Consider the following 27,530-nt stretch of genomic DNA (forward strand, 5'->3'; position numbering starts at 1 on the left):
ATTTCCATGTGCTTTTTGGGGTCTGGATCTCATTCATGACTTTTCAAAACATTTAAATGCGGAACATTTGTATCTTGTATCAGATAAAACTTGTGGGTCGAGGGAAACACGTAAATAATCGGGGCGTGTCATATCAGCTCATTTTTAAAAACTAAAATGGATCAAACTGGTGCAGTTGCATCACCAGCGAAGAACAGAGGAAGGAAACAAAGGAACCAACTGGTCGGACCAGATCGTCCTCCCTGGTGTCACGTAACAAGTTCACCAATACGGAGTCTGAAACATTTCAGGGTTTATTCAAGTTCATCGCAGGGAAGAATAAAGAATTTAAAAAAAAAAAACAGAAAAGAAACATCACATAGAACAGAAGTGCAGCAGAATTACGGGTCATAATGCGGTTAAAGAGGCAGTAAATGTTTCCCATGAACAATATTTCATCGACCGTGTGACAGGTCGGTGATAAAGTGACAGTAAAATCTGCTCAGAAGTTGGGGCTGATGTCAGGGTCTATTTTTAGTTGCCTCGCGTCCTTATCACTTGGTGGTGTTACAGCACTCTGTGTTTAAATATCAGTGAACGGCGGATGACGACAGGAAGATGCGTCGGCTGCAGGGTTGAGCAACTCCTGCTCAGAGTTTCCAGTCCTGCTGCTGCAGCTCAGGACTGGAGCCGGAGTTTGTCAGGAAAACTTGGAGTTAAAAATTTGGTCGGCCCTGGTCCTTAACCTTCCGAGACCCTGTGTTCACACACCCACGTACAACACAGCCTGCACCATCTCGCAGTGATGTAACAACATTAGGTGACGGGAATTTACCCAGTGAAAGTTAAAACATCCTCTCTGATTGTACAGAAAGGAACCAGTCATGACACAATAACAAGTGGCTTTTATGAGGCAATAGCTTTTCATGAGTAGTAATTGAAATAACAGTCATTATGACTGTAATAAGCCAACTGTCAACACAAACACGTACTTTCTTCTGGGTGTCTGGTGTAGGGCCTACTGTTTCGTCCGGGCTTCAAACCTTAGTGACGCCATATGAGACCTAGACCTGCTGCTGAGGTCATTCAGGAAAACTGTTGAGGCGTGTCTGGGTCAGAGAGCCGCAACACACGCACACACACACACACACACACACACCTGCCCACATAAATCAGGCTGTGACGAACATACTGTGACGAACAAAGAGACGCAACGTCTCTTGACCGGTTGCCTCCTCAAGCTGAACGTGTTGTCGTCTTGTTTGGCAAGAAAAATGCGGATTGAATTGAGTCTTTGAAGAAAGCAGCGTGTCGTCTTCTTCACTAGACTAAACTGCTGCCATAAGTTACGGCCGAAGACGCGTCACCTGAAATACGTATTGTCACGCCTCTGGTGCTGCAGGAAAGGAGCAAACAAGCCACCGTAATTTCCGGACTATAAGCTGCTACTTTTTTCTCGCGGTCTGAAACCTTATACAACATCATAATAATCACAAAGAGCCTCATGCTGCCAAAATATTGAGCCTTGTCGCATCAAACCAATGAAATCACAAGCGTTTTATTGACTTTAAAGCGCTCAAAATGCACCGTTTTCACCTGTGTGTCCTCAGCTCCGCCCACAGAGCCGATCTCCTGGAGAGGAGAAGCAGCAGCTGAGACCTGCTGTGGTGTCAGAACTTGGGACACGCAGGCGAAAACAGCGCATTTTGAGCGCTTCAATGTCCATAAAAGATGTGAGGAGTTGATGATTCCAGTTCAGAACATTGCCCAGTTTGTTTCATGAGTCAGTCTCCATGCTGGAGCCCGTTTTCCAAACCAGTTTAAAAGTAGTCCTCACGCATTTTGAAGCACCACTGACATTTCTACGGTGCAGACAGCACCACTGCACCTGCAGCTTATCGACTGCTGCGGCTTATGTCGGAACAAGAGCTATTTTCCTTCTTAATTTTGGTGGGTGCAGCTAATATTCCAGTACACTCTATAGTCCGGAACTTACGGTACATATGAATGACAAAACAATAGTTCATACGTGAGCCTTTAAAAAAAGTGATTAAAGCATGAATTAGTGAGTTTTAAGGCACAAAGAGAAGCTCATGGCATCATTATCAAACGCATGTCGGAGGCTGGTGTGTGTTTCCACGTGTCAGGCGTCGTCCTCCGAACACTCGTCCACCCTCAGTCGCTCCCGCTCTCTGTGCCGCTGGATGCCCCGCCAGATCCGACACAGGACTCCGCCCCTAGAAGGCGAACAGATTGAAGGTCACCTTGACCATTAAAGACAGAAAACTTCTGCAGGTCACGTGACATGATCCGGCACCTGAGACGTAGACAGCGGAGATCGTCTTTGGTGACATCGTTGAGGACGTCCATCAGGGTGAACTCCTCCAGGACGAACTGGGGAGGAGGTCGCAGGTCAAGAGTCACCACACTTCAGAGCCACCCGGGGCTTTCTGGGGCTACCTTGTCTACCGTGTCGGGGTCGGCTCCCTGCTCCTTCAGCCAGTCCGTCAGCTGCTTGTCGGACTGATGGTCAGCTGGAATATGGAAGATGGAGGGAGGAGACATTTCTAGAGGAGAGAGAGACAGAGTCACAAAGCCTTCAAACACAACGGCTGAGCTTGGTTTGAGAGACCACAGACTTAACCATGGCCTCAACAACGAAATACATAAGTGACAATGAACATATCATTTAGACAGAACTGAAGTACTGCCCTCAAAATAACTTCAGTATGTGACTGACGTACTTTCGGTTCCAGAACGTCCAGGATTTCATCACAACAGGATTCCTTCTTCAGTGAATGAGTGTCCAGAATGGTTGACCAATAAATGGAGGTTTCTTCATTTGGCATTTCCCATCAAGAGTCGCCACAGTCACGCACGAGGCTCAGTCTTCAAACCTTCACTTTCGTTTCATTTTAATACAGAAAGGGTCTTAGTGGAAATGATAAAACAGTCAAGGTCCGTGCACTCGAAATGTGACTTGGCGATACTCGTGCTCACGTGTGCAGGGGGGCGGGTCTAAAGTTAGTGGAACGTCAACATGGCGAATTGTAGCCCCTTGTTTTCTGAAGAAGCAAAAAAAAGGCCCATCACTGCAACTAGGACCAGCTTCTCTTCCACCTACTCTTGAGGAATTCTGTGCATACATCGCTGTAAAATCTAGTGCCGACTCAGCACTTGGAAGAGTCAAACGACCTGGCTCCATCCAGTAGTGCAGCAGTTTGTGGAACGTTATAGCACCTCTGCGCCGACTTTACGTGTAAATCACTCGCCTTTGTCGATCAGATGGTGTCTGACGTGAAAGGAAGAAAGCTGCAGAGCAGTAGCTACTGCACCTCATGTACTTGAGGCAGGTCCATCTCAGAAAACTAGAGTCAGTGCTCTGCTGTTAGAGGTTCGCCACTCAAACATTGTGACCCAGTCAAGCAGCGGCTGGAGGATTTCGCTCATCCACTGTCAGAGCAATGGCTCCTTGCGCAGCATTTTGAACTCATGTAATTTCACTTCAAGTTCCCCATTTTCTCTTCACTTATTTCTAGTCTGCGGGTCGGTACTGTTTCATATTTAACGTGTAAATTCTGATGAATAAATAACGGACAAACATAAGGAATTCATCCAGACAACACAAACGAATGGTGGATGAACTTTCTTTCACATTTTCCAGTCGCCAGTGCCGGGTGCCCCACATTATACAGTGTGACGTCATCACCAAGACCAAAAGGAGTCGGATGGAAATTTACATTTTCAAAAATCGTCTGAATTGAAGCACAAAAAATATCACAATATTTCATGCAGCACAGAGTTCACTCTTCTCGAGTCACTTCCTCCTAAGCCAGTGCTGTGCAAAGTGCAGCCCGGGGGCCAAATACGGACCTTTGACTGTATTTATGTGGCCCTCCTGGAGTCAGAGTAAAACTCTGACATTGTCCCTGACGTTTTTGTCTTGTGCATTGTTTTTTGTTCATGATGATGCAAGTGAAACATAACTTTCTCGTTTGATTACTTTTCTGAATTGTTTGTCTTTTCCGTTGGCTATTTTAGGAGTATTTCTTGTCTCTCGAAATACATCAGAATTGAAAGTAGATTGTGAAAAGTATGAGACACATTGAGAATGTTTGAATGGAATGTGGTTCAAATTAAATAAAACACAACAAACCAATATTTTCTGTGTATTTTTAAAGTGCCATTTCACGTCATCACTTGATTTTTATTTGAAATGTTCTATTACCCTTCTTTCTTTGGGTTTGACGGGCCCTTTCAACGGTCACAGTATGTAACTTGGACCCTTAGGAATTGAACCCCTGGACTTAGCTGATGTCACTAGATTGAACTGATCATCGTGTTGGTGGCGAGGACATAGTTTCCCATCAAATCCAAGTCCAAGGATGGAAAACCCCTCATTATCCTGACTCTCTCTGAAGATTATCCGACGACAGAGTCCTCAACTCTAGAGTGTGATAAGAGTGAATTCGTCCAGATAATCGGCTTTAAACACGGTCAGGGCCGACATTCATAACACGTTCAATGTTTACGACCAGATGCTTCTTGTCTCCAGACTCATGGCCACCACCACACATTCATGTCGTGAGACGACTTTTCAGTTGTTGTGATGGTCACACCTCGGTTTTTCATCTGGCCCGGCTCGTGGGGTGGGGGGGTGATTCTTGGTGGGTGGTGAGGTGCACCACACACGCGATGACTGACTCGGCAGGGGTTGCATCTTGGTGCGTGTGGGGTGAGAATCTGAAGATGTGTGTACCTGGCGGTTTGCTCCGGATGCGGACCAGCTCCAGGTCCTGCGTCCTCTGCTGCAGCGTGGCCTTCAGGACCTGCTGGTACTCTCTCTCTTTCTGCAGCAGCTCCTCCAGCAGCCTGGTGTCAGCCAAGAGAACTCTGGTTGTTGTAGTAAATAATGAGCTCATCCAAGCTGAAACATCTTCAGCAGCTCTGCCTGGTCAGAGGAGTCACTCCCAGACAGTATTTCACAGAGGTATTTACACAGCGAGGGAGAGTTGGTGGCTTCAGTCGATTCGAGATAAGATGACGTCGACATCACATCACTCAAAGGTGAAGCCATAAACAAGCACTCTGTGCTTTCCAGCGTGAGGCGTGGCCGCTGCACTTTCCCCACTCATGACTTCCTCCTTTGATGCAACAGCGCAGCTGACACAACTTGGTTTGCTGCCGAGTGAAAACAAAACCGGCTTCACCTGCTGGTTTCCTGCTTGAGGCGGCCCAACTGCGCCCCCAGTTGGTGGGGGGAGCGATGGTGGTCCTGCGGGTGGGCGGAGGTCAACGCCGCCGCTGTGGGGTGGATGTGGTCGGGTGCCGACCCGGGGTCGTCGGAGGTCGTGGCCAGGACCGGACTGAACTCTGTCTCCTCTTCGTCCACCTCGTCCTCCTTCTCGGCGCCCTCGCACTCGGAGGCCGGGCCGAAGTGCGTCTGCAGCTCTGCGGGGGTCAGAGGGCAGACGCTCAGAGACAGATCTGCTCGGCGGCCACTAGAGGGCAGCAGGTGCTCACCGGGTATGAGGATGGTGATGGCGGCCTGCACCGCTCTCCTGATGATGTTGTCCATCGCGAACATCCAGTGCGGCTTAATGTGGTGATTCCTGAGAACCTTGTTCACCTGAACACGCCAAGAGTTGAAGAGGTGAGAAGGAAATTTGATGCAAGTCATTGGTTTTCATGTCTTAAAAATTAAAATTAAAATTAAAATTAAAATTAAAATTAAAATTAAAATTAAAATTAAAATTAAAATTATTGTCACATTTTCTCACCTGAATCTGAAGTTTTTATTGAATCAGGCTGAAGTTATGTCTAATGTTACATATAATACCAGGTTATTTTGTGTACACTACTTTTTCTCTGCTGCTTGAGAATCACCGTCAATAAAAATCAATGTTTTCTGGTCAATACTTTCATCCAAAAACTGTGGTCATAATTCATTCAGACTGACTGAATATAAGCATGAAGATAGATGTATATTTATTTTTTACTGTAACAAGGCACCACCAACTTGCGCAGCTATCCAACCATCGTCACCTTTGACTTGACCCTGCACTAGTGTGTTCAGGGGCTCTGGCTGACAGAAACTGACCGAGTCCTGGAAGCCGAAAAGCACCAGCTGGATCTGGTTGATGGAGGTGGAGTCGAAGTCCAGGTCCAGCTTGAGTTTGGAGATGGTCGCCGCCATCACGCGTCTCTCCGGGGAATGAATGAAGTCTCGAAGGATGCAGATGATCTGCTTGATGTGCTCCACTGACAGCTGGAGCTCCTCGCTGCCCTGCAGGGTCACATGATCATGGACTCAGTGGGAACATACTGTCGACACCATGGCTTCCCGGTCTTTTTTAGTTCCCTCATTTATGTCATTGTTCCTGTTTTTCTTTTAAATTAGTTACTTCTGCAAAAAAAAAAAAATCAATTCTCAGAAAAACCTTTTACAAAGCGCATAACTACAAACCTGCTGGAAAAATAAAAATAAAAATAAAAATAAAAATAAAAATAAAAATAAAAATAAAAATAAAAATAAAAATTGTCTCACACATAAGAATTGTTACATTTTTTAACTGGAATCTGAAGTTTTCATTAAATGGGGCTGAAAAAAAAAATTTTTCTCAAAAAAACTTTAACACAGAGCATAACTAAAAACCTGCTGGAAAAATAAAAATAAAAATAAAAATTGTCTCACACATAAGAATTGTTATATTTTCTAACTGGAATCTGAAGTTTTCATTAAATGGGGATGAAAAAAGAAAATATTTTCTCAAAAAAAACCTTTTACACAGAGCATAACTAAAAACCTGCTGGAAAAATAAAAATAAAAATAAAAATAAAAATAAAAATAAAAATAAAAATAAAAATAAAAATAAAAATAAAAATAAAAATTGTCTCACACATAAGAATTGTTACATTTTCTAACTGGAATCTGAAGTTTTCATTAAATGGGGCTTAAAAAATTTTCTCAAAAAAACCTTTTACACAGAGCATAGCTAAAAACCTACCAGAACAATGCTAAAATAAAAATCAAATAAAAATTGTCACATTTTCTAACTGAAGTTTTCATGAAATCATTAAAGGTTTTACACAGAGCACTGGCTAAAAACCTACCGGAACAATGTTAATGATGAACACACATGTAATCGACTGACTCATGGGACGTTCTGCTTCTCAGTTTTCAGAATCTTACTGTGTTTCTAAAATCTGTTTCACCCCTTCTCATGCTGATAACAACTTGTTCACCAGGGACTTTTCATCACAGGTCGTCGCGCCGGCATGCGGGTCACATGGCGGGCCGGACACACGACGCAGTTTACAGGGTGAATCAGTTTCAGTTCCCTCGATCTCACACACACCTGGATGTGGTTCTCCTTCAGGTTGGAGATGACCTTGTCTTGGTCATCATTGAGGACCTTGAACAGAATCGCTCGCCTCTCACTGTCCTTCTTCAGCAAGAACAAGCCGCCATCCCTGTCCTCAGGAGAAGGGGGCGCACTGCGGTCCTCGGACACCGACACCTCATCTGGAACACTGGAGCACACACACACAGAGCGAGACACATGAAGAAGCTTCAACTGATTTACGACGTCAAGCTGTCGGTGTGTTTGCAGATGCGAACTGCTCCTGGCTGCTCTGTGTGGCCAGTAAAGTGCCAAGTCAGCGCGACGCAGGACCTGCCTGTGCCGGTCTGAGGCGATGCAGACACGCGTGACTGATGCGTGTGTGCACGAGGAAGCAGAGTCGGGATGGTAAAACGACGAGGGCTTATTAGATCAGAGTTGTTAGAGGCAGTGGAGCACAGCGAGTGCAATAAGGCCACCTGCTGCTGAACACACACCAACCTTCACTCTGAGGGGAGAAAAGTCAGCGGCCAGCAAATGATAAAAACAGGACGTTTGATTGTTACAGCTGCATTGGGTCCCTTGCTTTTTATTTTTACAAGTGGTTCTCGGCCACAATCCGTTCCAGACGGCCGTTCGAGAAGCGATTTGTTGGAAATCTGAATGGATTTTTCCCATTACATTAAGGGAAAAAGAAATGATGCGTTCCAAGCCTTAAAATAGTCTTTTGTAGGAGTGAATGTAGAGTGTCTGCTGCAGGTGGCTGTTCCTCTATGTGTGTGGCCGCTGCATGTGGGAGGGGTTGCCGAGTGAGTGACGTCTCTCCAGAAGTGAAGAGGTGCCCGGTGCGTGTCCAGCTCTGAATGTGCGCTTCTGTGCAGTTTGGCTGTGACAAAGTCATAAACCAAGTCACGCTCTGTCCCAGACTGGCCTCATCCCTGTCCCAGCTCCAGCCCACAACAGGACATCAAACCCTGGAGTGAGCGCTCCAGCACCTCCCCTGTGACACTCTACCACGCTCCAGTGCGGAGACAGGAAAGGTTTTACACCTCAATATGAAGAAAAAACAGTCAGTAAATGGAGCTAACAGGACACGTCTGCATACAGAGGCTGAGTTATACACCATAACAAAGCGTAGTTAGGTTTTTTCCAGCTTTTTTCAGGGGTGTTCGAGTTCTGGATTTTCGTTTGAAATCCGAAGCAAAAAAAAAAATGTTTGTTTGTATTTGTATTGTATTTGTATTGTATTTGTATTGTTTGTATTGTATTGTATTTGTTTGCATTCTGGGACATTTGAAAACCGAGGTACCACTGTATTTGTCTTTCTCTTATCAATATTCTGCCAACTGGCCTTTTCTTCTTTTTTTGGAACAAAAGATGAACCTCACATACCTTAAGTAGTTGGAATTTGAGGGCTTGAGCAGGTTTTCAGAGCCAGAATTCTTCTTTTTCTGGAAGAAAACATCGTGTTTAGAGTCGCAGTCTGGACTCACAGAGCCGTGTTCGCTGCTGCTGCTCCCGGCGGCCTCACACTGTAACTGCACTGGCAGGGACACACTGTGGATATAGTCTGCAACAGAGAGAGCTTGTTATTTAGCACCAAAGTTCGGTGCCGGGTGTTCTGGCGTGGCAACCTGGTGGTTTGAAGGCGATCTTGCTCTTCTTTCCTTTGGTGAGGTGTCTCACAAACAGGTCCCTCAGCAGGTCAGAGGCGATGGCACGTTTGTTGGGGTCCGGCTCGAAGCAGCGCAGAATGAAGGACTTGGCCTCCAGTGACAGAGACTCTGGGATTTCAGGGTGGATCTTAAACATTCCAACCTAGGAAACACAAACAGATACTGACCTCAGCGCTCACTATAACTGCACTGCAATACTCTGTACTGCTTCATCTGAGTCTCTTCAAAGCGTGTAAAATGACAAAAACACAAATACAGAGCCTTAGGTGAGGGACATTAAAGTTCTAAGCCTTCTTCCCAAGACAGCTGTAATGGAGTTATGCACATGTGGTTGAAGAGATTGACGCAATCCGTGCTTCATTTTTTTAAATGAGAGTAGATTAAATCAACAAAATTAAGTCAACAAAAAAAACTACAAAGCAGGAAATGAAGGAAAGAATGTTGTTGTTGTTTGTTAGTGCGCAACATAACTCAAAACATTTTCACACATAGAAATAGTTCCTTAACGCTACTGCCACCTGCTGCCGATTGAGCACATTGCACTCGGAATATATTTAACACAATTGGATAGATAAAATACATAAAGGGAAACAAAATCAACATCATATCACGGGTGAAAATGATTGGCAGACGTACATGATATCCAAGTATAATAACGTGTTTAATTCTGGAAATATGAATCATATTTGTTGCCGTTAACATATATATATTTCTTTCTAGACTAGTAATTGTTCTTGACAGGTGCTGTTCCTGAAGTACTGCCTGTGGTCCTAAATGTTAGGGCTGTCAGTACATTAAATGTGTTATCTCAATTAATCGCACTGAAGCTGAGTTAATTCGCGATTAATGGCAAAGTAATAACATGTATATACACAGATACACAATGTGTGATTAGTTTTGCTATTGATGGCGACTTAACTCAGCTTTGGTGCAATTCATTGAGATAAAAATTGTTAACGTACTGACGTACTTTAATGTACTGGTGTTGATAACATCTTCCTCTTAAGTTACATTAAGAGCAGATAAAAAAATGTGTGTTTAGTTCTCCATTAATCGCGAGTTAACTCCGCTTAGGTGCGATTAATTGGACTTTTTTTTTATATGTTGACAGGTGTTTCAAGATTGCTTCAACGGAGATTATGTGTTTCATGTCTCACCATGAAACACATAATCTCCGGTTCACCTGGGTCCAACACTTGTTTTCAGTAAATGACTGACACAAAAACAGAAATAAGAGAATCAAAAGAATAAGAAAGAAAGACAGTGTTTGAAGTCAAAATGTCCACCTTAAACATGGCCGCCTGAGGCTCTCCCAGTTCATGGAATGGCGGTTTCCCAGTGGCCATTTCTATGATGGTGCATCCCAGGGACCAGATGTCAGCGGGGGCTCCGTAACCTCGAGGGCCTTTGTCGATGATTTCAGGGGCCATGTACTGCAGAGTTCCTGTTCACACAGATGCATGGATTTTGATCGCAGGGATACATTTGGATGGGTCTCTAAAATGAACACGAATGTATGAATTTTAGGATGCAGAGGTTCAGTTCTTTGCTCTTCGCTCTCAAGCGTTTGCCGTTTCATGAAGCTGGTTGATGAGAGGAAGTGGAGTAGAACAGAGGAGCTTCTAACCGATCACAAGAGCTTTGCCTTTAATAGTGTCATAGATAACTGTGATGACAGACAAGCCTTTTATTCACTTCTCAGTTTTAAATTGTGTTTCTCAGTGAGGGTGAGGAGAGACTGAAGAGAAGAGGAATGAAGCTCAGCAGTGAGTGTGAATAAGAGGGAGGCAGGAGGAGGAGTGAACATGGTTCAAGGAAGAGAGGTGAAGAAGAGAGTGCAGGCAGGGTGGAAGAGGTGGAGAGGACTGTGAGTGGAAGGGAGTCACAGATGAACACGCTGTGGGAGGAAGGAGAAGATCAGAGGGACATGTGGAGAAGCTTGGAGTTAGGGAGGACACAAGGAGAGGAGAGAGTTGGATGAAGAGAGGTTCATGATGGAGGAGGAGATGAAGATGTGACTAGAGGATGAAGAAGATAGGGATTTGCTCTGTCAACATGGATGGAAAATAACCAAAGAAGAAGACTGAGTTGTGGTTGGCATCATTACTCTAGTCCAACCTCAGATGATCTGACGTCACAACATTTCATTCCTTTTTTTTAACAACGGAAATGTGGAAAGCTGTGCTGAGTAAAGGTCATGATGCTGAGTTCAGGGCCCGGCAGAAGGCAGCAGTTGTGTGGGTAACTGAGCAGAATTGGAATCCCGTGTTTAGAGAGAGAGGTTTACACAGAGAGCCGAGCCCAGATAAGGACACACACCTGCTGTTGACAGACAAACAGACCTCAGCCTCTGCTTGACTGGCTCATCTAATTACCCTCCTCTGTGCATGAGGCCAGATGGTGAGACCAGTGCGTCCATCAGCGATCATCACCGCTCTCGACATTTTATTGGACACTTGATGCGGCGCTCACAGTTCAGTCAGCAGCGCTGATGCCAGGGTTTCACATCAACAGCATGGTATTTACCCGTGAAGGTCTCGGTGCAGGGGTTGACTCCCGCCAAGCGCTTCGAGGTGCCAAAGTCTGAGATCTTCAAGACGCCACTGTAGGTGTTGACCAACACGTTGTCGCCCTTGTGAAGGAGCAAGCAGACCACCATGAAGACCATGACCAGCGCCATACTCTTGAGCTAGGCTCGTGTACCTTGATGTCCCTGTGGACAATCTGGTTCTCGTGGAGATACCGAAGTCCCTCAAGAATCTGTCTTGTGTAGAAGATGATGGTGGCTTCCTTGAGCGGACCCCACTTGGAGCGCAGTAGCGCAGACAAGCTTCCTGGAGAAGAAGACGGTATCACAGAAGGAGCTTGAAGAGAGGAGCCTTCTGCTCTCACACACCTCCAGGCACTTGCTCCATGAAGATCTTGATGTATCCATTTTCAGAAACAGAACCCAAATACTGGACGATGTTGCGGTGCTTGAGGTATTTGTGAAGAGCGATTTCTTCATGAAGGGGCTGCGAGTACCTGAAGACAGGAGAATTAGTTTTTGTTTCAGGCAAATTGTTGCACGAAAAGTCTCAAACAAGTAAAGAACAATGTGGATAAAGATATTCTGTATTGTAAGTTGATCTATGTTACTTCCTTTTTTCCTTTCTTTAATGTTAACAAGGATACAATGTTATGCAGAGGCGTGTATTAATAATTTTATAGACAAATGATACTATTTACAGAGGCGGCGGAGAGTTGGAGGTGTGAAACGTTTACTTCTTCCTGGGGCGGGCGCAACATAAAAATATTGAGAAGCACTGGGCTACACAACAGCCCAATTTCAAAGATGTTTCTACAAGATAAATCACAGAAGTGGAAGGTATATCGATCCTGTCGCTGCTGACATGATGACACTTCAGATAACCAGCACTCCTCACATGATGATGTAACCTAGGAAACACTGTCTAAAAGTGTTACTGCATCATATGTGCTGCATACAGGTGACAGTAAATGTACTTCAGTTCTGTCTCCATTTATCCTTTCTGGGCCTTGCAGTCTGCCTGCATGTGTTTCCTTTATATAGAGCTAGTGCACTCAAAACCAGGCGCAGTCAGAGAGAGAGAGAGAGGGAAAACCACCAGGCTGCTCAGTCTGACCTAAAAAGTGAGCGTTGAAAGTCCAGAGGTGAAAGTTAGTCAATGTAAATATGCAAAACAGTTCCCAGTCGTCGCCTCAGTTTGCTTATTCATGTCAATCCAGGCAGGTTTGTCAGTGGACTCAATTTTTAATCTCGATTAATCGCACTGAAGCAGAGTTAACTTGCGATTAATGGCAACTGATTCACACGTTTTGTCTCTGTCCTGAATGAAACACCAGTCTGGACAGTGATGCTTTCCTCGTGCAAACATTTGTTTCCTCCAACAACCCAACATCACAAACATGATCCAGAACATTCTGTAGAAAAACCTCATGAAGAGGCTCAACATTGTAAACATTATTGGCCACATCTTCCTTGAATTTACATGTAGAACAGATACAAATATTACATTCATTTGCCATTAACCGCGAGTTGCCTCAATTAATCAAGATTCAAGTTTAATCTATTAACAGTTAATAATTTTAGAGTTCATAAGCAGAAAAATCCTCTTGTACTTTTGTCTTTTTTCCCATTTAAACTACTATTACAAAGTCAGAAAGTCCCAGTGATGCGGAACCTATCTTCACTTAATTCAGCGTCTCTCAATTCAGCCTTAAAGTACACAATTGTAGTAAGTAAGTAAAAGGCTTAAGGATTAGCATACAACATATATTTGAGGACTTATACACAGCAAAGTCTATTGTGTAATACATTTTACTAGAATCATTTGATGTTATTGACCACTTTAGAAGTGAAAGAGATTTGGACTGTGACTTTGCCTACATTGATTTTCTGCAGTTTCTTTGTCTCCTTCATTCATATAAGGAAAATCACAGCATCATATCTCAGTGTCATATTCGCACTGCAACACACACACACACCAATAAAATAGCTCTTTCATTCCTGCTGTTTATCCACACTTGGTCAAACCAAAACCAGTTACCTGCTGTCTCTCTCAGGGATCTCTTTAATGGCAATGCGGACCTGGTTGCTGAGGTCTCTGCCTGCGTACACCACCCCGTAGGTCCCCCGACCCAACACCACCCGGTCTCCCGTCTCGTTGGTGTCATACTCGTACTGTAACCCAGACACAACATGCTTCAGTCTGACGTCACAAATAAGATGAGGTCCCATGCCTTTCATTCAGGAGAAGGATGTGAAGGGTTGGTTCTGAATGGCGACTGGAAAGCTCCAATAACAAACCCCTGCTCCATGAAAAAGGATTTCTGTTAAACCAGAGGTCAATGAACGGCACCAGTCTGACCTCCAGTGTGTCTCCGTCGCCCTCTCCCTCCAGCTCCACGGCGTTCCCCGACCCGTCCGTGATCATCTCCTTCACCATGGAGCAGAACCTTGGAGGCATCACGACACGCAGAGTTTCACACACGTAGGTGAGGTGGCAACAGCAAAACACACTCACACACACACCTAGACAGACACATCTAGAGGTGTGTGTCCTCACCGACCGCACTGTTCCTCAGTGGAGAAGTAGATCTGGAAGTCGTCGGAGTTGTCGTGGACGTAGAGGAAGCAGCAGCGTTCGTCAAACTTGCTGATGCTGCCGGCAGAGAAACCGTCTTAGAGAAGAATGAGGACTTTATAACTAAACTATTGGGTTCAGTTTGTGAGTGAGACGTCTCAGGTGTCTCGTGTCCCGGACAAGGCCGCCTTACCTGATTCCTTTGATGGACATGGCAGTGAAGTTCCACTCATGGATTCCCTTCTGTCACACAAACACACGTCGGACACGTAAACATCAGTGCGTGAGGTGTCGACTAGTAATGAGATCTTACTGTTTCAGGTGGAGAAACGTGCCAGATGGAGACGTTCTTCTCCTCGGCTTCATTGTTGATGGACACGTAAGACGGCTGGTAGACTTTGGTTGGCTCCAGGATCAACACCTAAACACGGTACAAGTTATAAATGCTCTTTTTTTTCTCCTGTAGATGGCGCTACGTGCAGGGAAGCGAAGCCGGTTGGTGGTCCCCTGCGTGGCCTCCACGATGATGTCCATCCAGAAGTTGAGTCTGTCGCGCTGAGGAGAGTGCTCCACCGCCTGCTTCTTGAAGCGCTGGATCAGCTGCAGGTTCTGAACCACGGAGCGCAGATACCTGCCAGATCATGGAGAGGCTTCGGTCAGGGGGCGGCCATCTTGAAGACTTCGCAGCTCCGTTACCAGAGCGGCGGTTTGAGCTTGAAGAGCTTTTCGGCAGCTTGGGTGCCTTTGGGGATGTCGTGAGCCAACATGCTGACAGTGAAAAACTGGCCCACGTCCCAGTAGTTGTTCATCTTCTCCAGGGAACCTTTGCGGCCCAGCAGGCTGTTCAAGCGCACCCCTGAGGACACACACCAGCAAGTATGTTGGAACCTCAGCCATCGCTTCCTCCGTCTCTCCACACATTTTTAAAGGTCACGTTTGAACTGAATTCACTGATGCAACCAGACTGTTGGATCCAACAGGCCCATGAGTCCAGCACGCTTCCTGTTTGGCAGCGTCACTTCGATTATCAGAGACTTGTTTCAGCAACTTTATGAAACACGGACTGCAGCAGGGGGAGTTCAATTACGAACAGCTGTCATGTGTTTGCCGTGGCTGGGTCTTGTTCACGAGTGAGGGAAAGGTGCCGCGTGAGCTGGACGGACAGACGGCTACAGGATCGGATCACTCTGACGTCTCCAGTGTGGGTCTATTGGAGGGGAGACCCCGGGTCAGACGCGGGAAACATTAAAGAGATTTGGCAGCTTGGCTTCCAATACACTTTTTTTTCGCAAATAAGTAAATAAAAATCTAGTTTTTTTTATCCTTTGAGCTTTTACAAGTATAATAAAACACATCACAAAAGTAGTTCAAAACTGTGATATTTTATATGATATTAATAAACTAATCAGAGGCTTATTTAAGGTTAATATTCATATATTATGGTGGTGTTTGCTTGCAGGTGAGCCGTGGGAAAAGCTCCGATTTGACCTCATTTGAGATAGAGATAGAGGTGAGCAATGTGAGGACATGAAATCATGAATAGTTGGTAGGAAGTGTTCGATCCATGACATGGATTCAGTCACATTCTTTCTATACACTATGATGATGCGTTGACTCGTCGGTCACTCGCTGCAGAGCTGCACTTGGTGCTGCTCGTCCCTCACACTCACAGCAAAGAACTCAGTTGTTTATAAACCTGAGGTGTCTTTAACTTGACCAAACAGCTTCACGACAGAACGATGGCGTGTTCCCTGTCGGACCCTCAACGCCAAAGACTGTCTGCACGGCAGAGCTAGCAGAGCTAACGGATAACCTGCGTCTCACTTCAAAACTTTATTGAAACTCGCAGACAATCAAAGTTTGTCTCGTGGTTTAAAAGTTGGCAAAAAAAACTAAACACTGAACCAGTTCTCAGCTCCAAAATGTGAAGAGAGAATCATTGTTGTTATGAAGCTGAGGCAAACCATGTTAAAGATGTGTTTGGAAATTCCACAAAGTAGAATACAGTCATGCAAAAGACCTTGCAATAAAATCATAACAGTTATTAATAAATAAATAAATCGTGGCATATTTTTGCAATTTGACCGCCTCTTCCTGGGGACATTTTGGACACATTCAGTGAACCAAGTTTGCCATGGTTTAAAAAATGTTGAAAAACACTGGTTTATTTTTAATTTAATTTAATTTAATTTAATTTAATTTAATTTAATTTAATTTAATTTAATTTAATTTAATTTTGTGGGGGTGGATGGATGAAATTTCCCAAAGTTGTAGAGGATTCAGAGGACACAATATGACATGGCAGTTTGCAATTTTGGGCACAAAGCGGCCAAGCAGCCAGTCAGGACCAAGCTTGGCACCAACAGAGGTAAACCAGCAAACAGTGAAATGAAAACACGAGAGAACTTCAGTTACCAATCTTCCTCAGTTCAATTGAGCTCTCGAACTGCTGACCAGCGACGATGAGGAGCACAGCGAGGTTGATGCCGGAGTAGAGAGTGGGCTGCAGCTCGAAACCTTTTCTGTACCTGCAGTGAGTTGGTGGACAGTGTTAGTGCTGCGTGCTGCTGCATGTGACGGGCGGGCGGCTGCTCTCACCACTGGATGGCGAGGTCCCGGTTCTTGGTGTCTTTGCAGTCCGAGTCCAGGAATATATCTTTGTAGATCCGGCCGCAGAGACAGAACATGTCCGGAGCCGGGTGCTCACACGACTGCAACACTTGCAGCATCACACACAGCGCCTGCTCCCGGTCTCCCGGAGTGTTCCTCCTGAACATGGACCCAGACGGTTTCAGGAATCCAACCTTTTCTTCCCGGGACTCTACTCAGGTGCGAATGCTCAAAGAACTGTTACTTGGCTCAGACGTCAGAATTCCCAAAATATTCCGGGATTTGTCACAAAATATCTCCCATTGAAGATGAATGGGAGGAGGACAAAAACATCAGAATTTGACCACTAATTTAACGTCTCCCAGCTCCTCTATATTTTGGCCTTGAGACGCCATTCAAAGCTTAAAATGTTGCTGCACTCCTCCTCTGTAATCTCACATCTGTAACACCTTGGATAGTTTTTCATCAAATCAGCCTGCAACAACATGAGAAATGGTCAAAAAGTGTGTGTAGTTAAACGCATTAGAGTGGAGCAGAGGAGACAATTGAAGTCAAACTTTTGGTTTCTGTCCTCGCTGTGAGAAAACAGTGCGTTACAGACACAGTTTTCCCTCCAGTTTTGTAGACCCACATGTCCATTCTCATGTGATGTGCTCTGAAAAACTGTGACTCATTCAGCCACAATTCGGCTACATATGCTGCCATACAAAATCTAAAAAAAATGTAATTTCTTCTCGTCTCTTCTCATGTGTTCTCTTCTTTTCTCATCTCATCTCTTGTCTTCTCTCCCCTCTTTTCTGCGCTCTTCTCATCTCTTCTCTTCTCTCCCCTCTTTCATCTTCTCTTCTCTTCTCTCCCATTCTTTTCTCATCTCATCTCATTTCTTCTCTACTCTTCTCTTCTTTTCTCCTCACTTCTCATCTCTTGTCTTCTCTTCTCTTCTCTACTCTTCTCTTCTCCTCTCTTCTCCTCTCTTCTCTTCTCTTTCCCTGTCTTCTCATCTCATCTCATGTCTTCTCTACTCTTCTCATCTCTTCTCTCCTCCTCCTCTCCCCTCTCCTCTCCTCTCCACTCCTCTTCTCTTCTCTCTCCTCTCTTCTCCTCTCTTGTCTTCTCTTCTTTTCTCCTCACTTCTCATCTCTTGTCTTCTCTTCTCTTCCCCTCCCTTCTCATTTCATCTCATGTCTTCTCATCTCTTGTCTTCTCTTCTTTTCTCCTCTCTTCTCTTCTCTTCTCTTTTCTTTTCTTCTCCTCTCCTCTCCTCTCATCCTCTCCTCCCCTCTCCTCCCCCCTTCTTCCCTCTCTTCTCATCCTCTCCTCCCCTCTCCTCTCCTCTCTTCTCCTCTCCTCTCATCCTCTCCTCTCTTCTCCTCTCCTCTCCTCTCTTCTCCTCTCCTCTCCCCTCCTCTCCTCTCCTCTTCCCTCCTCTCATCCTCTCCTCCCCTCTCCTCTCTTCTCTTCTCTTCTCTTCTCTTCTCTTCTCTTCTCATCTCTTGTCTTCTCTTCTTTTCTCTTCTCCTCTTCTCTTCTCATCTCTTCTCTTCTCTTCTCTTCTCTTCTCTTCTCATCTCTTGTCTTCTCTTCTTCCCTTCTTTTCTCATCTGATCTCATCACTAAATTTGCTTTAAAAAGCTTGAACGTCACTCATTTTCAGCTCGCCACCATTTGCTGCACACACATGAATATCGGGTCGGGCATGGAGGGAAGTCTCCGGATTGTCACAGCACAACCGCTTTTTCTGTATCTGCCACGGTTTTTGAGATATCCTCAGTTTCTGAGGCAGCTTAAGGGGGAAAGGGTGGTGTTGCTATGACAACCTTCAGCATCCAGTAGTCACAGACAGACGAGTCACGTAACATTCACAAATGTCTTCAGTCACAGTTTAGAAGAATCTCATCGTCTGTCACGTCACCTGTTGAGGGCGAAGGCGTAATGGAACTGGATCATGGGTTGGGTGGCCAGGTCGCAGGTCGGCAGCATCTCCAGAGTCTGGACCAGCTTCACCATGGCGTCGTAGTCCTTCAGGTCACATCAGGAGCAGTGAGACACAGACACAAGAGCACGTTCCGCTTCAGTCACCTGGATGTCTCTGTAGGAGAAGAGCAGGTTCATGACGATGTCCTGCGTCAGCACTTCGGTGTTGTCGATGCGCAGCTTGATCCGGGACAGCTCCTTGGCCAGCTCCTCGCCCTGGTACTTCTCCCTGGCCTTCCTGATGTCGTTCAGCAGCGTGTCTTTGAAGGAGGCGCTGCAGTCCGGAGCGAGTGAGTGAGTGAGACCACGGAGGGAGGGAGCACGAGCGGCGAGCGTCTCACCAGGAGGTGACGTGGATGTCCTTCAGCAGGCTGCTGAAGCGGTCCATCAGCGGGACACACAGAGGGCCCAACAGGTTGTCCCAGCTGGGCTGCATGTACTCGCTGGCTCGGCGCTGGGCGTCGCTCTCGCAGCACATGTACTCGTGGTTCGGGGTCACGATGTACGGGATGAAGTAGTAGTTCCCACTGGAGGCCTGAGGAGAGGAGTAAAGACCTCACTGGCCCGGCACATCCCAACTTAACAACACACACACACACACACCAGGCAACTAAGATAAACAACCAAGTCTGTCGTGAAACTGGACTTCAGATTCTGCTTCATTGAAATTCAACCATGCATCATCAACACTTCAGCCCACACAAGGCAGAGCCATTTGAATTAGACAGCAGTTGTGTTGAACAGAAGCATGAGATGTTCAGGCCCCTGGAGCCTCAAAGTCACAGCTGTTTATTATGAATGTCAGACTTTTTACATCAATTTTAATCACCTATCTTTATCAATCGTGTGTTTCGTTGTCTTGTCTTGTCTTATCTCACATCATCTATCTCATCTTTTCTGATCTCATCCCATGTCATTTGTCATCAATGTCAATGTAAGATATTTTAAATCCATTTTAATAACTAAAATTTGTCATCATATTTCACGTGTTTTTCTCCCCTCTCCTCTCCTCTCCTTTCTTCTCATCCTCTCCTCTCCTCTCCCCTTCTCTCCTCTCCTCTCCTCTCCTTTCTTTTCATCCTCTCCTCTCCTCTCCTCTCCTCTCCCCTGCCCTCCCCTCCCCTCCTCTCCTCTCCTCTCCTCTCCCCTCTCCTCTCCTCTCCCCTCCCCTCCTCTCCTCTCCCCTCTCCTCTCCTCTCCTCTCCTCTCCTCTCCCCTTCTCTCTCCTCTTCTCTCCCCTCCTCTCCTCTCCTCTCCTCTCCCCTCTCCTCTCCTCTCCCCTCCCCTCCTCTCCTCTCCCCTCTCCTCTCCTCTCCTCTCCTCTCCTCTCCTCTCCTCTCCCCTTCTCTCTCCTCGCCTCCCCTCTATCCCCTCCTTACCGCTCCTCTCCTCTCATCCTCTCCCCTCCTCTCCTCTCCTCTCTTCTCTTCTCTTCTCCTCTCATCCTCTCCTCTCCTCTCCCCTCCTCTCCTCTCTTCTCTTCTCTTCTCCTCTCATCCTCTCCTCTCCTCTCTTCTCCTCTCCTCTCCTCTCTTCTCCTCTCCTCTCCTCTCCTCTCCCCTCCCCTCCCCTCTCCTCTCCTCTCCTCTCATCCTCCCCTCTCCTCTCCTCTCTTCTCCTCTCCTCTCATCCTCTCTCCTTCTCTCATCCTCTCCTCTCTTCTCTTCACACCAATACTAGGAAGATAGTCGCAGTACAGTGCTTGTCTGTGCAGCGTGCAGAGTTAAATAGGACATTTTCAAACTGACAAAACAATAAACAATTAACTATATTGTATTCTGCAAGACTGAATGGTGTCACCTTCTGAGCAGCGTTTCACAAGTGTCACGGGTTTAGCTGAGCAGCTAATCCCGCTCCTAACAGCCAAAAGAAAGCAGTAAAGCTTTGTCTCTGGAATGAACTCCACTCGTCGTGTACTTCTACTCCCTGCTCCCTCTTCTCCAGCAGAGCTTGTTTGTTTTTATTATTGTCCCTTGTTATTGTTTTCAACGTTTTATTTTCAGCCCAGTGAACAGCACTTGCTGTTGCCAGCGTGTGTCTTCTGTTTGCTCTACATAAATAAAGATGGCCTGGTAACCTGAGTCCCTGAAATGTGAGTCGCTGTCCATCAACCTCAGCCACAGTGACTCAAATACAGTCAGTCAAGACTCAATAGGAGGTGACTCATGGGTTAATGTTCTTATCCGGGTTAGTATAATGATAGCACATGCTAACATGCTAGCAGAGCGTATGCCACATACTTTATTACGCAAACCAGAACCTCTGTATTCAGGGGGCAACTGGACCCAGGGGAAGCCGAGGGGCGGAGGACGGCCCGCCTGCTCCACAGCACACGCAGAGAGCACCGCACCTTTACATTGCTTTCTTGGGAATATGACAGTGGACTGTGCTCATCTGAGCCACACAACACGTTCCAAAAAGAGCAGGTGGGGATAAATCTCACAGACATGAACACACACTTACTGTGTTTTTCTGAGCCACCATGTCCTGCGTGGAGACAAGAAGACTAGCGTTAGTTAGTTGACTTGACCGTCACAATCTCAAACATCTGATTCTGGCCCAACGTCAGGTTCCACTCATCTGAGCAGGCGCTGACCCCGGCACTTAAAATGCCACTTTGTTGTGCCGGCCCGGCGGCTCGGGTTTCAGTGGCGCCTACCTTCAGTGACTGGGCAGTGTCGGGGTCGGTGTCGTGGTACAGGATGACGTTGTTGGCCATGTCGAAGCTCTCCCGCACTCCCAGGTGATAGAACAAAGATGGCTGCCGGAACACGTCGCTCATGTCCACCACCGCGATGTCTGAAAGGACACAACGTTGATAAACTGAAGCATTTGGCCTGAGCTGCCACTCAGGTCACTGAGATGAGATCACTGGATATTCCAATGATGAAGATCAACTTTCAATCAGGATCAATCGATTTACAGGCCAGTGACTCAGTGTTGTGAGGAGATATAGAACAGACTCATAACTGACAGAAATTACAGCAGCAGAGAGGCCCTTTTATTCCTGTTGCCGTCAGGACCACACCAGCCCAGACCAGGACATTTTCAAGAGTGTCCAGTCCGAGACAAGACATTTGGAGATCGAGACCAAGACGAGACCAGGATGTTTAGAGGTCAAGACCAAGACGAGGCCAAGACGTTTGGAGGTCGAGAACAAGACAAAACCAAGATATTTGGAGATCGAGACCAAGACGAGACCAAGATGTTTAGAGGTCAAGACCAAGACGAGACCAAGACGTTTGGAGGTCGAGAACAAGACAAAACCAAGATATTTGGAGATCGAGACCAAGACGAGACCAAGATGTTTAGAGGTCAAGACCAAGACGAGACCAAGACGTTTGGAGGTCGAGAACAAGACAAAACCAAGATATTTGGAGATCGAGACCAAGACGAGACCAAGATGTTTAGAGGTCAAGACCAAGATGAAGCCAAGATATTTGGAGGTCGAGACCAAGACAAAACCAAGATATTTGGAGATCGAGACCAAGACGAGACCAAGATGTTTAGAGGTCAAGACCAAGACGAGACCAAGACGTTTGGAGGTCGAGAACAAGACAAAACCAAGATATTTGGAGATCGAGACCAAGACGAGACCAAGATGTTTAGAGGTCAAGACCAAGACGAAGCCAAGATATTTGGAGGTCGAGACCAAGACAAGACCAAGGCGTTTGGAGGTCGAGAACAAGACGAGACCAAGATATTTGGAGGTCAAGACCAAGATGAAGCCAAGATATTTGGAAGTCAAGACCAAGACGAGACCAAGACGTTTGGAGGTCGAGACCAAGACGAGACCAAGATGTTTAGAGGTCAAGACCAAGACGAGACCAAGACGTTTGGAGGTCGGGAACAAGACAAAACCAAGATATTTGGAGATCGAGACCAAGACGAGACCAAGATGTTTAGAGGTCAAGACCAAGACGAGACCAAGATGTTTAGAGGTCAAGACCAAGACGAAGCCAAGACGTTTGGAGGTCGAGACCAAGACGAAGCCAAGACGTTTGGAGGTCGAGAACAAGACAAAACCAAGATATTTGGAGGTCGAGACCAAGACGAGACCAAGACGTTTGGAGGTCGAGAACAAGACGAGACCAAGATATTTGGAGGTCAAGAGCAAGACGAAGCCAAGATATTTAGAAGTCAAGACCAAGACGAGACCAAGACGTTTGGAGGTCGAGACCAAGACGAGACCAAGATGTTTAGAGGTCAAGACCAAGACGAGACCAAGATATTTGGAGGTTGAGACCAAGACGATTGGAGGTCAAGACCAAGACGAGACAAAGACGTTTGGAGGTCAAAACCAAGACGAGACCAAGACGTTTGGAGGTCGAGAACAAGACGAGACCAAGATATTTGGAGGTCAAGACCAAGACGAGACCAAGACGTTTGGAGGTCGAGACCAAGACGAGACCAAGATATTTGGAGGTTGAGACCAAGACGATTGGAGGTCAGGACCAAGACGAGACCAAGATATTTGGAGGTCAAGACCAAGACGAGACCAAGATATTTGGAGGTCAAGACCAAGATATTTGGAGGTCGAGACCAAGACGAGACCAAGATATTTGGAGGTCAAGACCAAGATATTTGGAGGTCAGGACCAAGACGAGACCAAGATATTTGGAGGTCGAGACCAAGACGTTTGGAGGTCAAGACCAAGACGAAACCAAGATATTTGGAGGTCAAGACCAAGACGAGAACAAGATATTTGGAGGTCAAGACCAAGATATTTGGAGGTCGAGACCAAGATATTTGGAGGTCAGGACCAAGACGAGACCAAGATATTTGGAGGTCGAGACCAAGACGTTTGGAGGTCAAGACGAAGACGAAACCAAGATATTTGGAGGTCAAGACGAAGACGAGACCAAGATATTTGGAGGTCAAGACGAAGACGAGACCAAGATATTTGGAGGTCAAGACGAAGACGAGACCAAGATATTTGGAGGTTGAGACCAAGACGTTTGGAGGTCAAGACGAAGACGAAACCAAGATATTTGGAGGTCAAGACAAAGACGAGACCAAGATATTTGGAGGTCGAGACCAAGACGTTTGGAGGTCAAGACGAAGACGAAACCAAGATATTTGGAGGTCAAGACGAAGACGAGACCAAGATATTTGGAGGTCAAGACGAAGACGAGACCAAGATATTTGGAGGTTGAGACCAAGACGTTTGGAGGTCAAGACCAAGATATTTGGAGGTCGAGACCAAGACGTTTGGAGGTCAAGACCAAGATATTTGGAGGTCGAGACCAAGATATTTGGAGGTCGAGAACAAGATGAAACCAAGATATTTGGAGGTCGAGACCAAGACGAGACCCAGATATTTGGAGGTCGAGAACAAGATGAAACCAAGATATTTGGAGGTTGAGACCAAGACAAGACCAAGACGTTTGGAGGTTGAGACCAAGACGTTTGGAGGTCTTTTGGGTTTCTGAAAATGCAGTAACAGCTAAGTGACTCAATACCACATCCGTTTATGTCTTGAAAGAAATCTCAAATCCTTTGGTCCCCCTACACCGTGGTACTGTTTGGCCGCCCTGCTCCTCGGATTCTTGTATTAAAACAGGTGTTAAAACTAATGAAAGTAAAGTTTCAAAAACTGCTTCATAATCATTATAAAGCGTTATTTTGATAGCACTTTCTACTATGCTCTTCACAGGGAGTTACACCGTGTGTTTGGGGTCTCCTTGGGCAGACTCTTCTCAGAGGAGGAGCCCTGACAGGAAAGGCTCTGAGGGTCCTGGCTGGCTCAGCAGTTCTACAGTGTAGTCGGGTGCTAACATCCCCCAACAGGCTTTTAGCTAGGATTTTGAAACAGGGCGTCCAAAACCCCGCCCCCAACCCATAACCGTGCCAAATATTCCTCCGATTAGAAAGCAATGAGTAAGTTTAGTGAACAATTGTTTAAAGTTTGGAACATATCCGCGGTTTCCTCCTGTCATCAGACCTCGCATCAATAGCAACACGATTCCATGCCGCAAGTGTCGCTTCTACCAACCGCGCAACAGATGTTCTGTCCATTTTACTAACACTAAAAACATATTTACACTGTGAAAACAAATCAAATTTAAACTTGAAAATGCACTAGAAACAAAATGTTCACGAACAAAGATTACGGCAGTAAACAAATATGGCGACCGTGATGGCCAAAATACGGTTACGGACAGGTTCAAGAATCTGCAAATTTGGATCATATTCTGCGAAATGACCGGGTGAAAACACAGTTTAATGTAAACCAGTGAGATGACACTAGGCGTTGGGCATTATACAGGCACTAATAATACATTTAGGTCGTCCTGCTGAGGAAACAGGGCGTCTGGTTTTTCATGTTTTGCAGTTTAGGGCGTAGGCCGGACGCACAACCCCCAAACTCTTGGACTTCACCATCACCAAGAGGAAGGCAGCTGGAGTCAGGTGCCGAGGCTTCGCTGGCCATTCACCAAAGCCAGCTCACTGACTCCTGCTATCTGGGAGAGCTATGAAAAACATGTCAGAGAGAGACACTGGGTCGCAGCAGATCCCGAGGGAGACTCGTGGAACAATGCTCCACATGGACACAAGCCAGAGAAGGATCACCGTCAGTGGGGGAAGGTGTACACACCTGGACCTCCCATGACCCTGACTCTATATCTACATCCTCCCAGGAAACAGACACAATGGCGTCAGGTCGGAGAAAGCATCAACAAGTCAGAGACCACCAGACCGACGGCTGTCAGCTAAAGTGTTCAACTGAGGCGTGAACACCGTCGGCTGCTGCTATGAATAGATTCCATCTGAGAGAAGAGATCTGATTTCGTTAAAGCTGCGAGTGTGAGAAGGTGTGATGTAACTGGCTGTACACAGTTGTGAAGTGGAGCTGAGAAGTTCAGACAGGTCCGGATACTAAGAAGAAAAGGTCACACTGTCCGAGCGCTCATTTGAAATATGACACTGCCAAGGTCGTCCTCAAGGACACACTGACTCTGAACTGTTCCACGCAGAAAACATGAGTGGAACTTGTGGAAAAGTTGTTGAGATCCATGTGACATACACTGAAATCCAACTGGAAAGACAGAATTTTAGCCACATATTCTCAGCGTGGCTTGTTGTTGTTTCATCTTTGACTTCCGAATTCTCAGGAAAAGAGTCAGTTGAGGACACAGTTAGTGACGTTATTATTGATACTGAGCGTCAGTTGCTCTCTAAAACACATGTTTCTACACGTCACATCTCTCTGCGCTGCAGCATCTCCATTTATCTACAGGTTTGAAACTCGTTCTTCTTGTCTGACCTGACTGTATACCGTTGCACACTTTATTATTATGGGATTGACATTCATTTTCTACGGTGGCTGAGAAGTTCAAAACACATGAACAAACTTTTGGCACAAATTTAGCAATAGTGAAACACATTTATGACATTTCAAACATTTTTTCCCTGAGTTTCCTGTATTTCCAAGTTTGTAAATGTGTTTATAGTATATTCAACTTTTCTGAAGAATTGTACGGAAGTGATCTGGAAGTGCTTCCTGGAATGTTTCGCTTCTACCAACCACGCGACAGAAAACAAAACTCTAAAAACACATTTACAAACTCTGAAAACACTTGGAAATTGGAAATACACTTACACACAAAATGTTCGCCAACAAAGTTTGTTTGAAATGTTGTAAACGTGTGTCACTGTTTGTGCATTTGTTCCAAGTGCCTTTGTTTACTGTCGTCTCCGGGTAAGTTTCAAACCAACCTGCGTCGTAAAAACTGTCCAACACCGACGTTTCCCCGAAGTCCAGCCTCCCGAAGGTGACGGTGGTGAGCAGCGCGCTCTCGGCGTCGCACGCCCGCTGGAGGCAGTGCAGCGCTCCGGACTCCGGGCTGCTCGCCATCACCGCCTTCAGCCCGTCGTTCAGCACGTAGACCGCGCGCAGGGAGCGCTGCTTGGCGGGCGGACACGGGCTGGACACCTCGCCCCTCTCGCGGTCCGCCGCGCCGACGCCGGCCGCGTGCTCCCCCGTCATGTCGGTGACCTGCGCGCCCTGGCCCGCTTCCATGGTGCGACTCGAGACCCTCCTCGGCGGCTGCGTTCTGCTCCCGGTCACCGGCGGCGAGCCTGTCGTCGGTGGAGCGGCGCGCGCCGGGGTTTGTCTGCGCGCATCACCGCCTCATTAACTCCATCACCGCGTCTTCAGCTTGACTGCGTCGCGTTGCTGCGCTGGACAAGTGTCCCGGAAACGCTACCTCCATGTCTCCCTGGGCCACTATATTTAAACGCGCGCCCTGCTCCGGTTATTCTCAGCGCCGTTCGCGCCAAACACAGCCGGTTCACACAGGCGCTTGGAGGCAAACGGCACGAGTAAGAGTTGTACTGTCCAGAAGGATTCTGGTGAGTCAGCAGAGAGTCTTCTGCTAAATGAACTGTGACGCCATTTACGCATGACTCCAGAAGAATGTTTTCATTTTAGAGGCGCACCGAAGCCAGTTAAGTCCACCAGCTTCCGGTGACTTTTCACATCAGGACTTTCACTTCTCATTTTCTCCCTCAAACATCCTGACACGTCAACATGAAATGTGTTTTTATGGCGTCCCGTGTCCAGTCGGGTTCTGTGGTAATGCAGCGAGCTCGGATTGAACAAGGCCCAGTCTAACGGACACTGTCATGAAAAGTCATCACTTCAAAACGCCCTCTTTGTGGATGATTTCCCCCGTAACGTGCTGATAGCGCCTCACGAAGCTTCGTTTTCAGAGCCCAGGAGGTGACGCTCTTGGTTTTAAAACGAGGCTTCATTATTAAGTTCATCAGGTAGGACCTCAAAGTGAGGCTTAGACTTAGTTTACACTTATGCTTAAACAAGCTCAATGTCAAATGCTGTA

At 46.3% G+C, this 27,530-nt stretch overlaps 1 protein-coding gene across 1 annotated transcript; it reads right to left on the reverse strand.

Moving 5' to 3' along the window:
- Positions 1–294: 294 nt before the first annotated feature.
- map3k15 (mitogen-activated protein kinase kinase kinase 15) lies at positions 295–27,268 on the reverse strand. Its single transcript, XM_053860712.1, has 29 exons — positions 26,407–27,268; positions 21,347–21,486; positions 21,151–21,174; positions 19,029–19,222; positions 18,793–18,961; positions 18,626–18,732; positions 16,702–16,872; positions 16,519–16,631; positions 14,800–14,959; positions 14,584–14,734; positions 14,417–14,524; positions 14,297–14,346; positions 14,086–14,181; positions 13,888–13,975; positions 13,567–13,700; positions 11,895–12,022; positions 11,702–11,832; positions 11,525–11,630; positions 10,285–10,442; positions 8,957–9,140; positions 8,715–8,892; positions 7,338–7,512; positions 6,080–6,265; positions 5,503–5,608; positions 5,190–5,430; positions 4,739–4,851; positions 2,440–2,546; positions 2,297–2,373; positions 295–2,216 (listed from the first exon to the last, which is right to left on the reverse strand). The coding sequence occupies exons 1-29, from the start codon at positions 26,708–26,710 to the stop codon at positions 2,123–2,125; spliced, it is 3,993 nt and encodes a 1,330-aa protein (XP_053716687.1). The 5' UTR covers positions 26,711–27,268; the 3' UTR covers positions 295–2,122.
- Positions 27,269–27,530: the final 262 nt, after the last annotated feature.

Source organism: Synchiropus splendidus, chromosome 3, assembly GCF_027744825.2.
Source record: "Synchiropus splendidus isolate RoL2022-P1 chromosome 3, RoL_Sspl_1.0, whole genome shotgun sequence".
NCBI classification, from domain to species: Eukaryota; Metazoa; Chordata; class Actinopteri; order Syngnathiformes; family Callionymidae; genus Synchiropus; species Synchiropus splendidus.

Coding starts and splice junctions, on each gene's coding strand:
- map3k15 (XM_053860712.1), bottom strand. CDS start 26,710: ATGGAAGCGGGCCAGGGCGCGCAGGTCACCGACATGACGGGGGAGCAC. Junction 18,733..18,792: donor TCTCCTACAGAGACATCCAG/GTGACTGAAGCG, acceptor TGTGACCTGAAG/GACTACGACGCCATGGTGAA. Junction 16,873..18,625: donor TACGCCTTCGCCCTCAACAG/GTGACGTGACAG, acceptor GTCCATGTTCAG/GAGGAACACTCCGGGAGACC.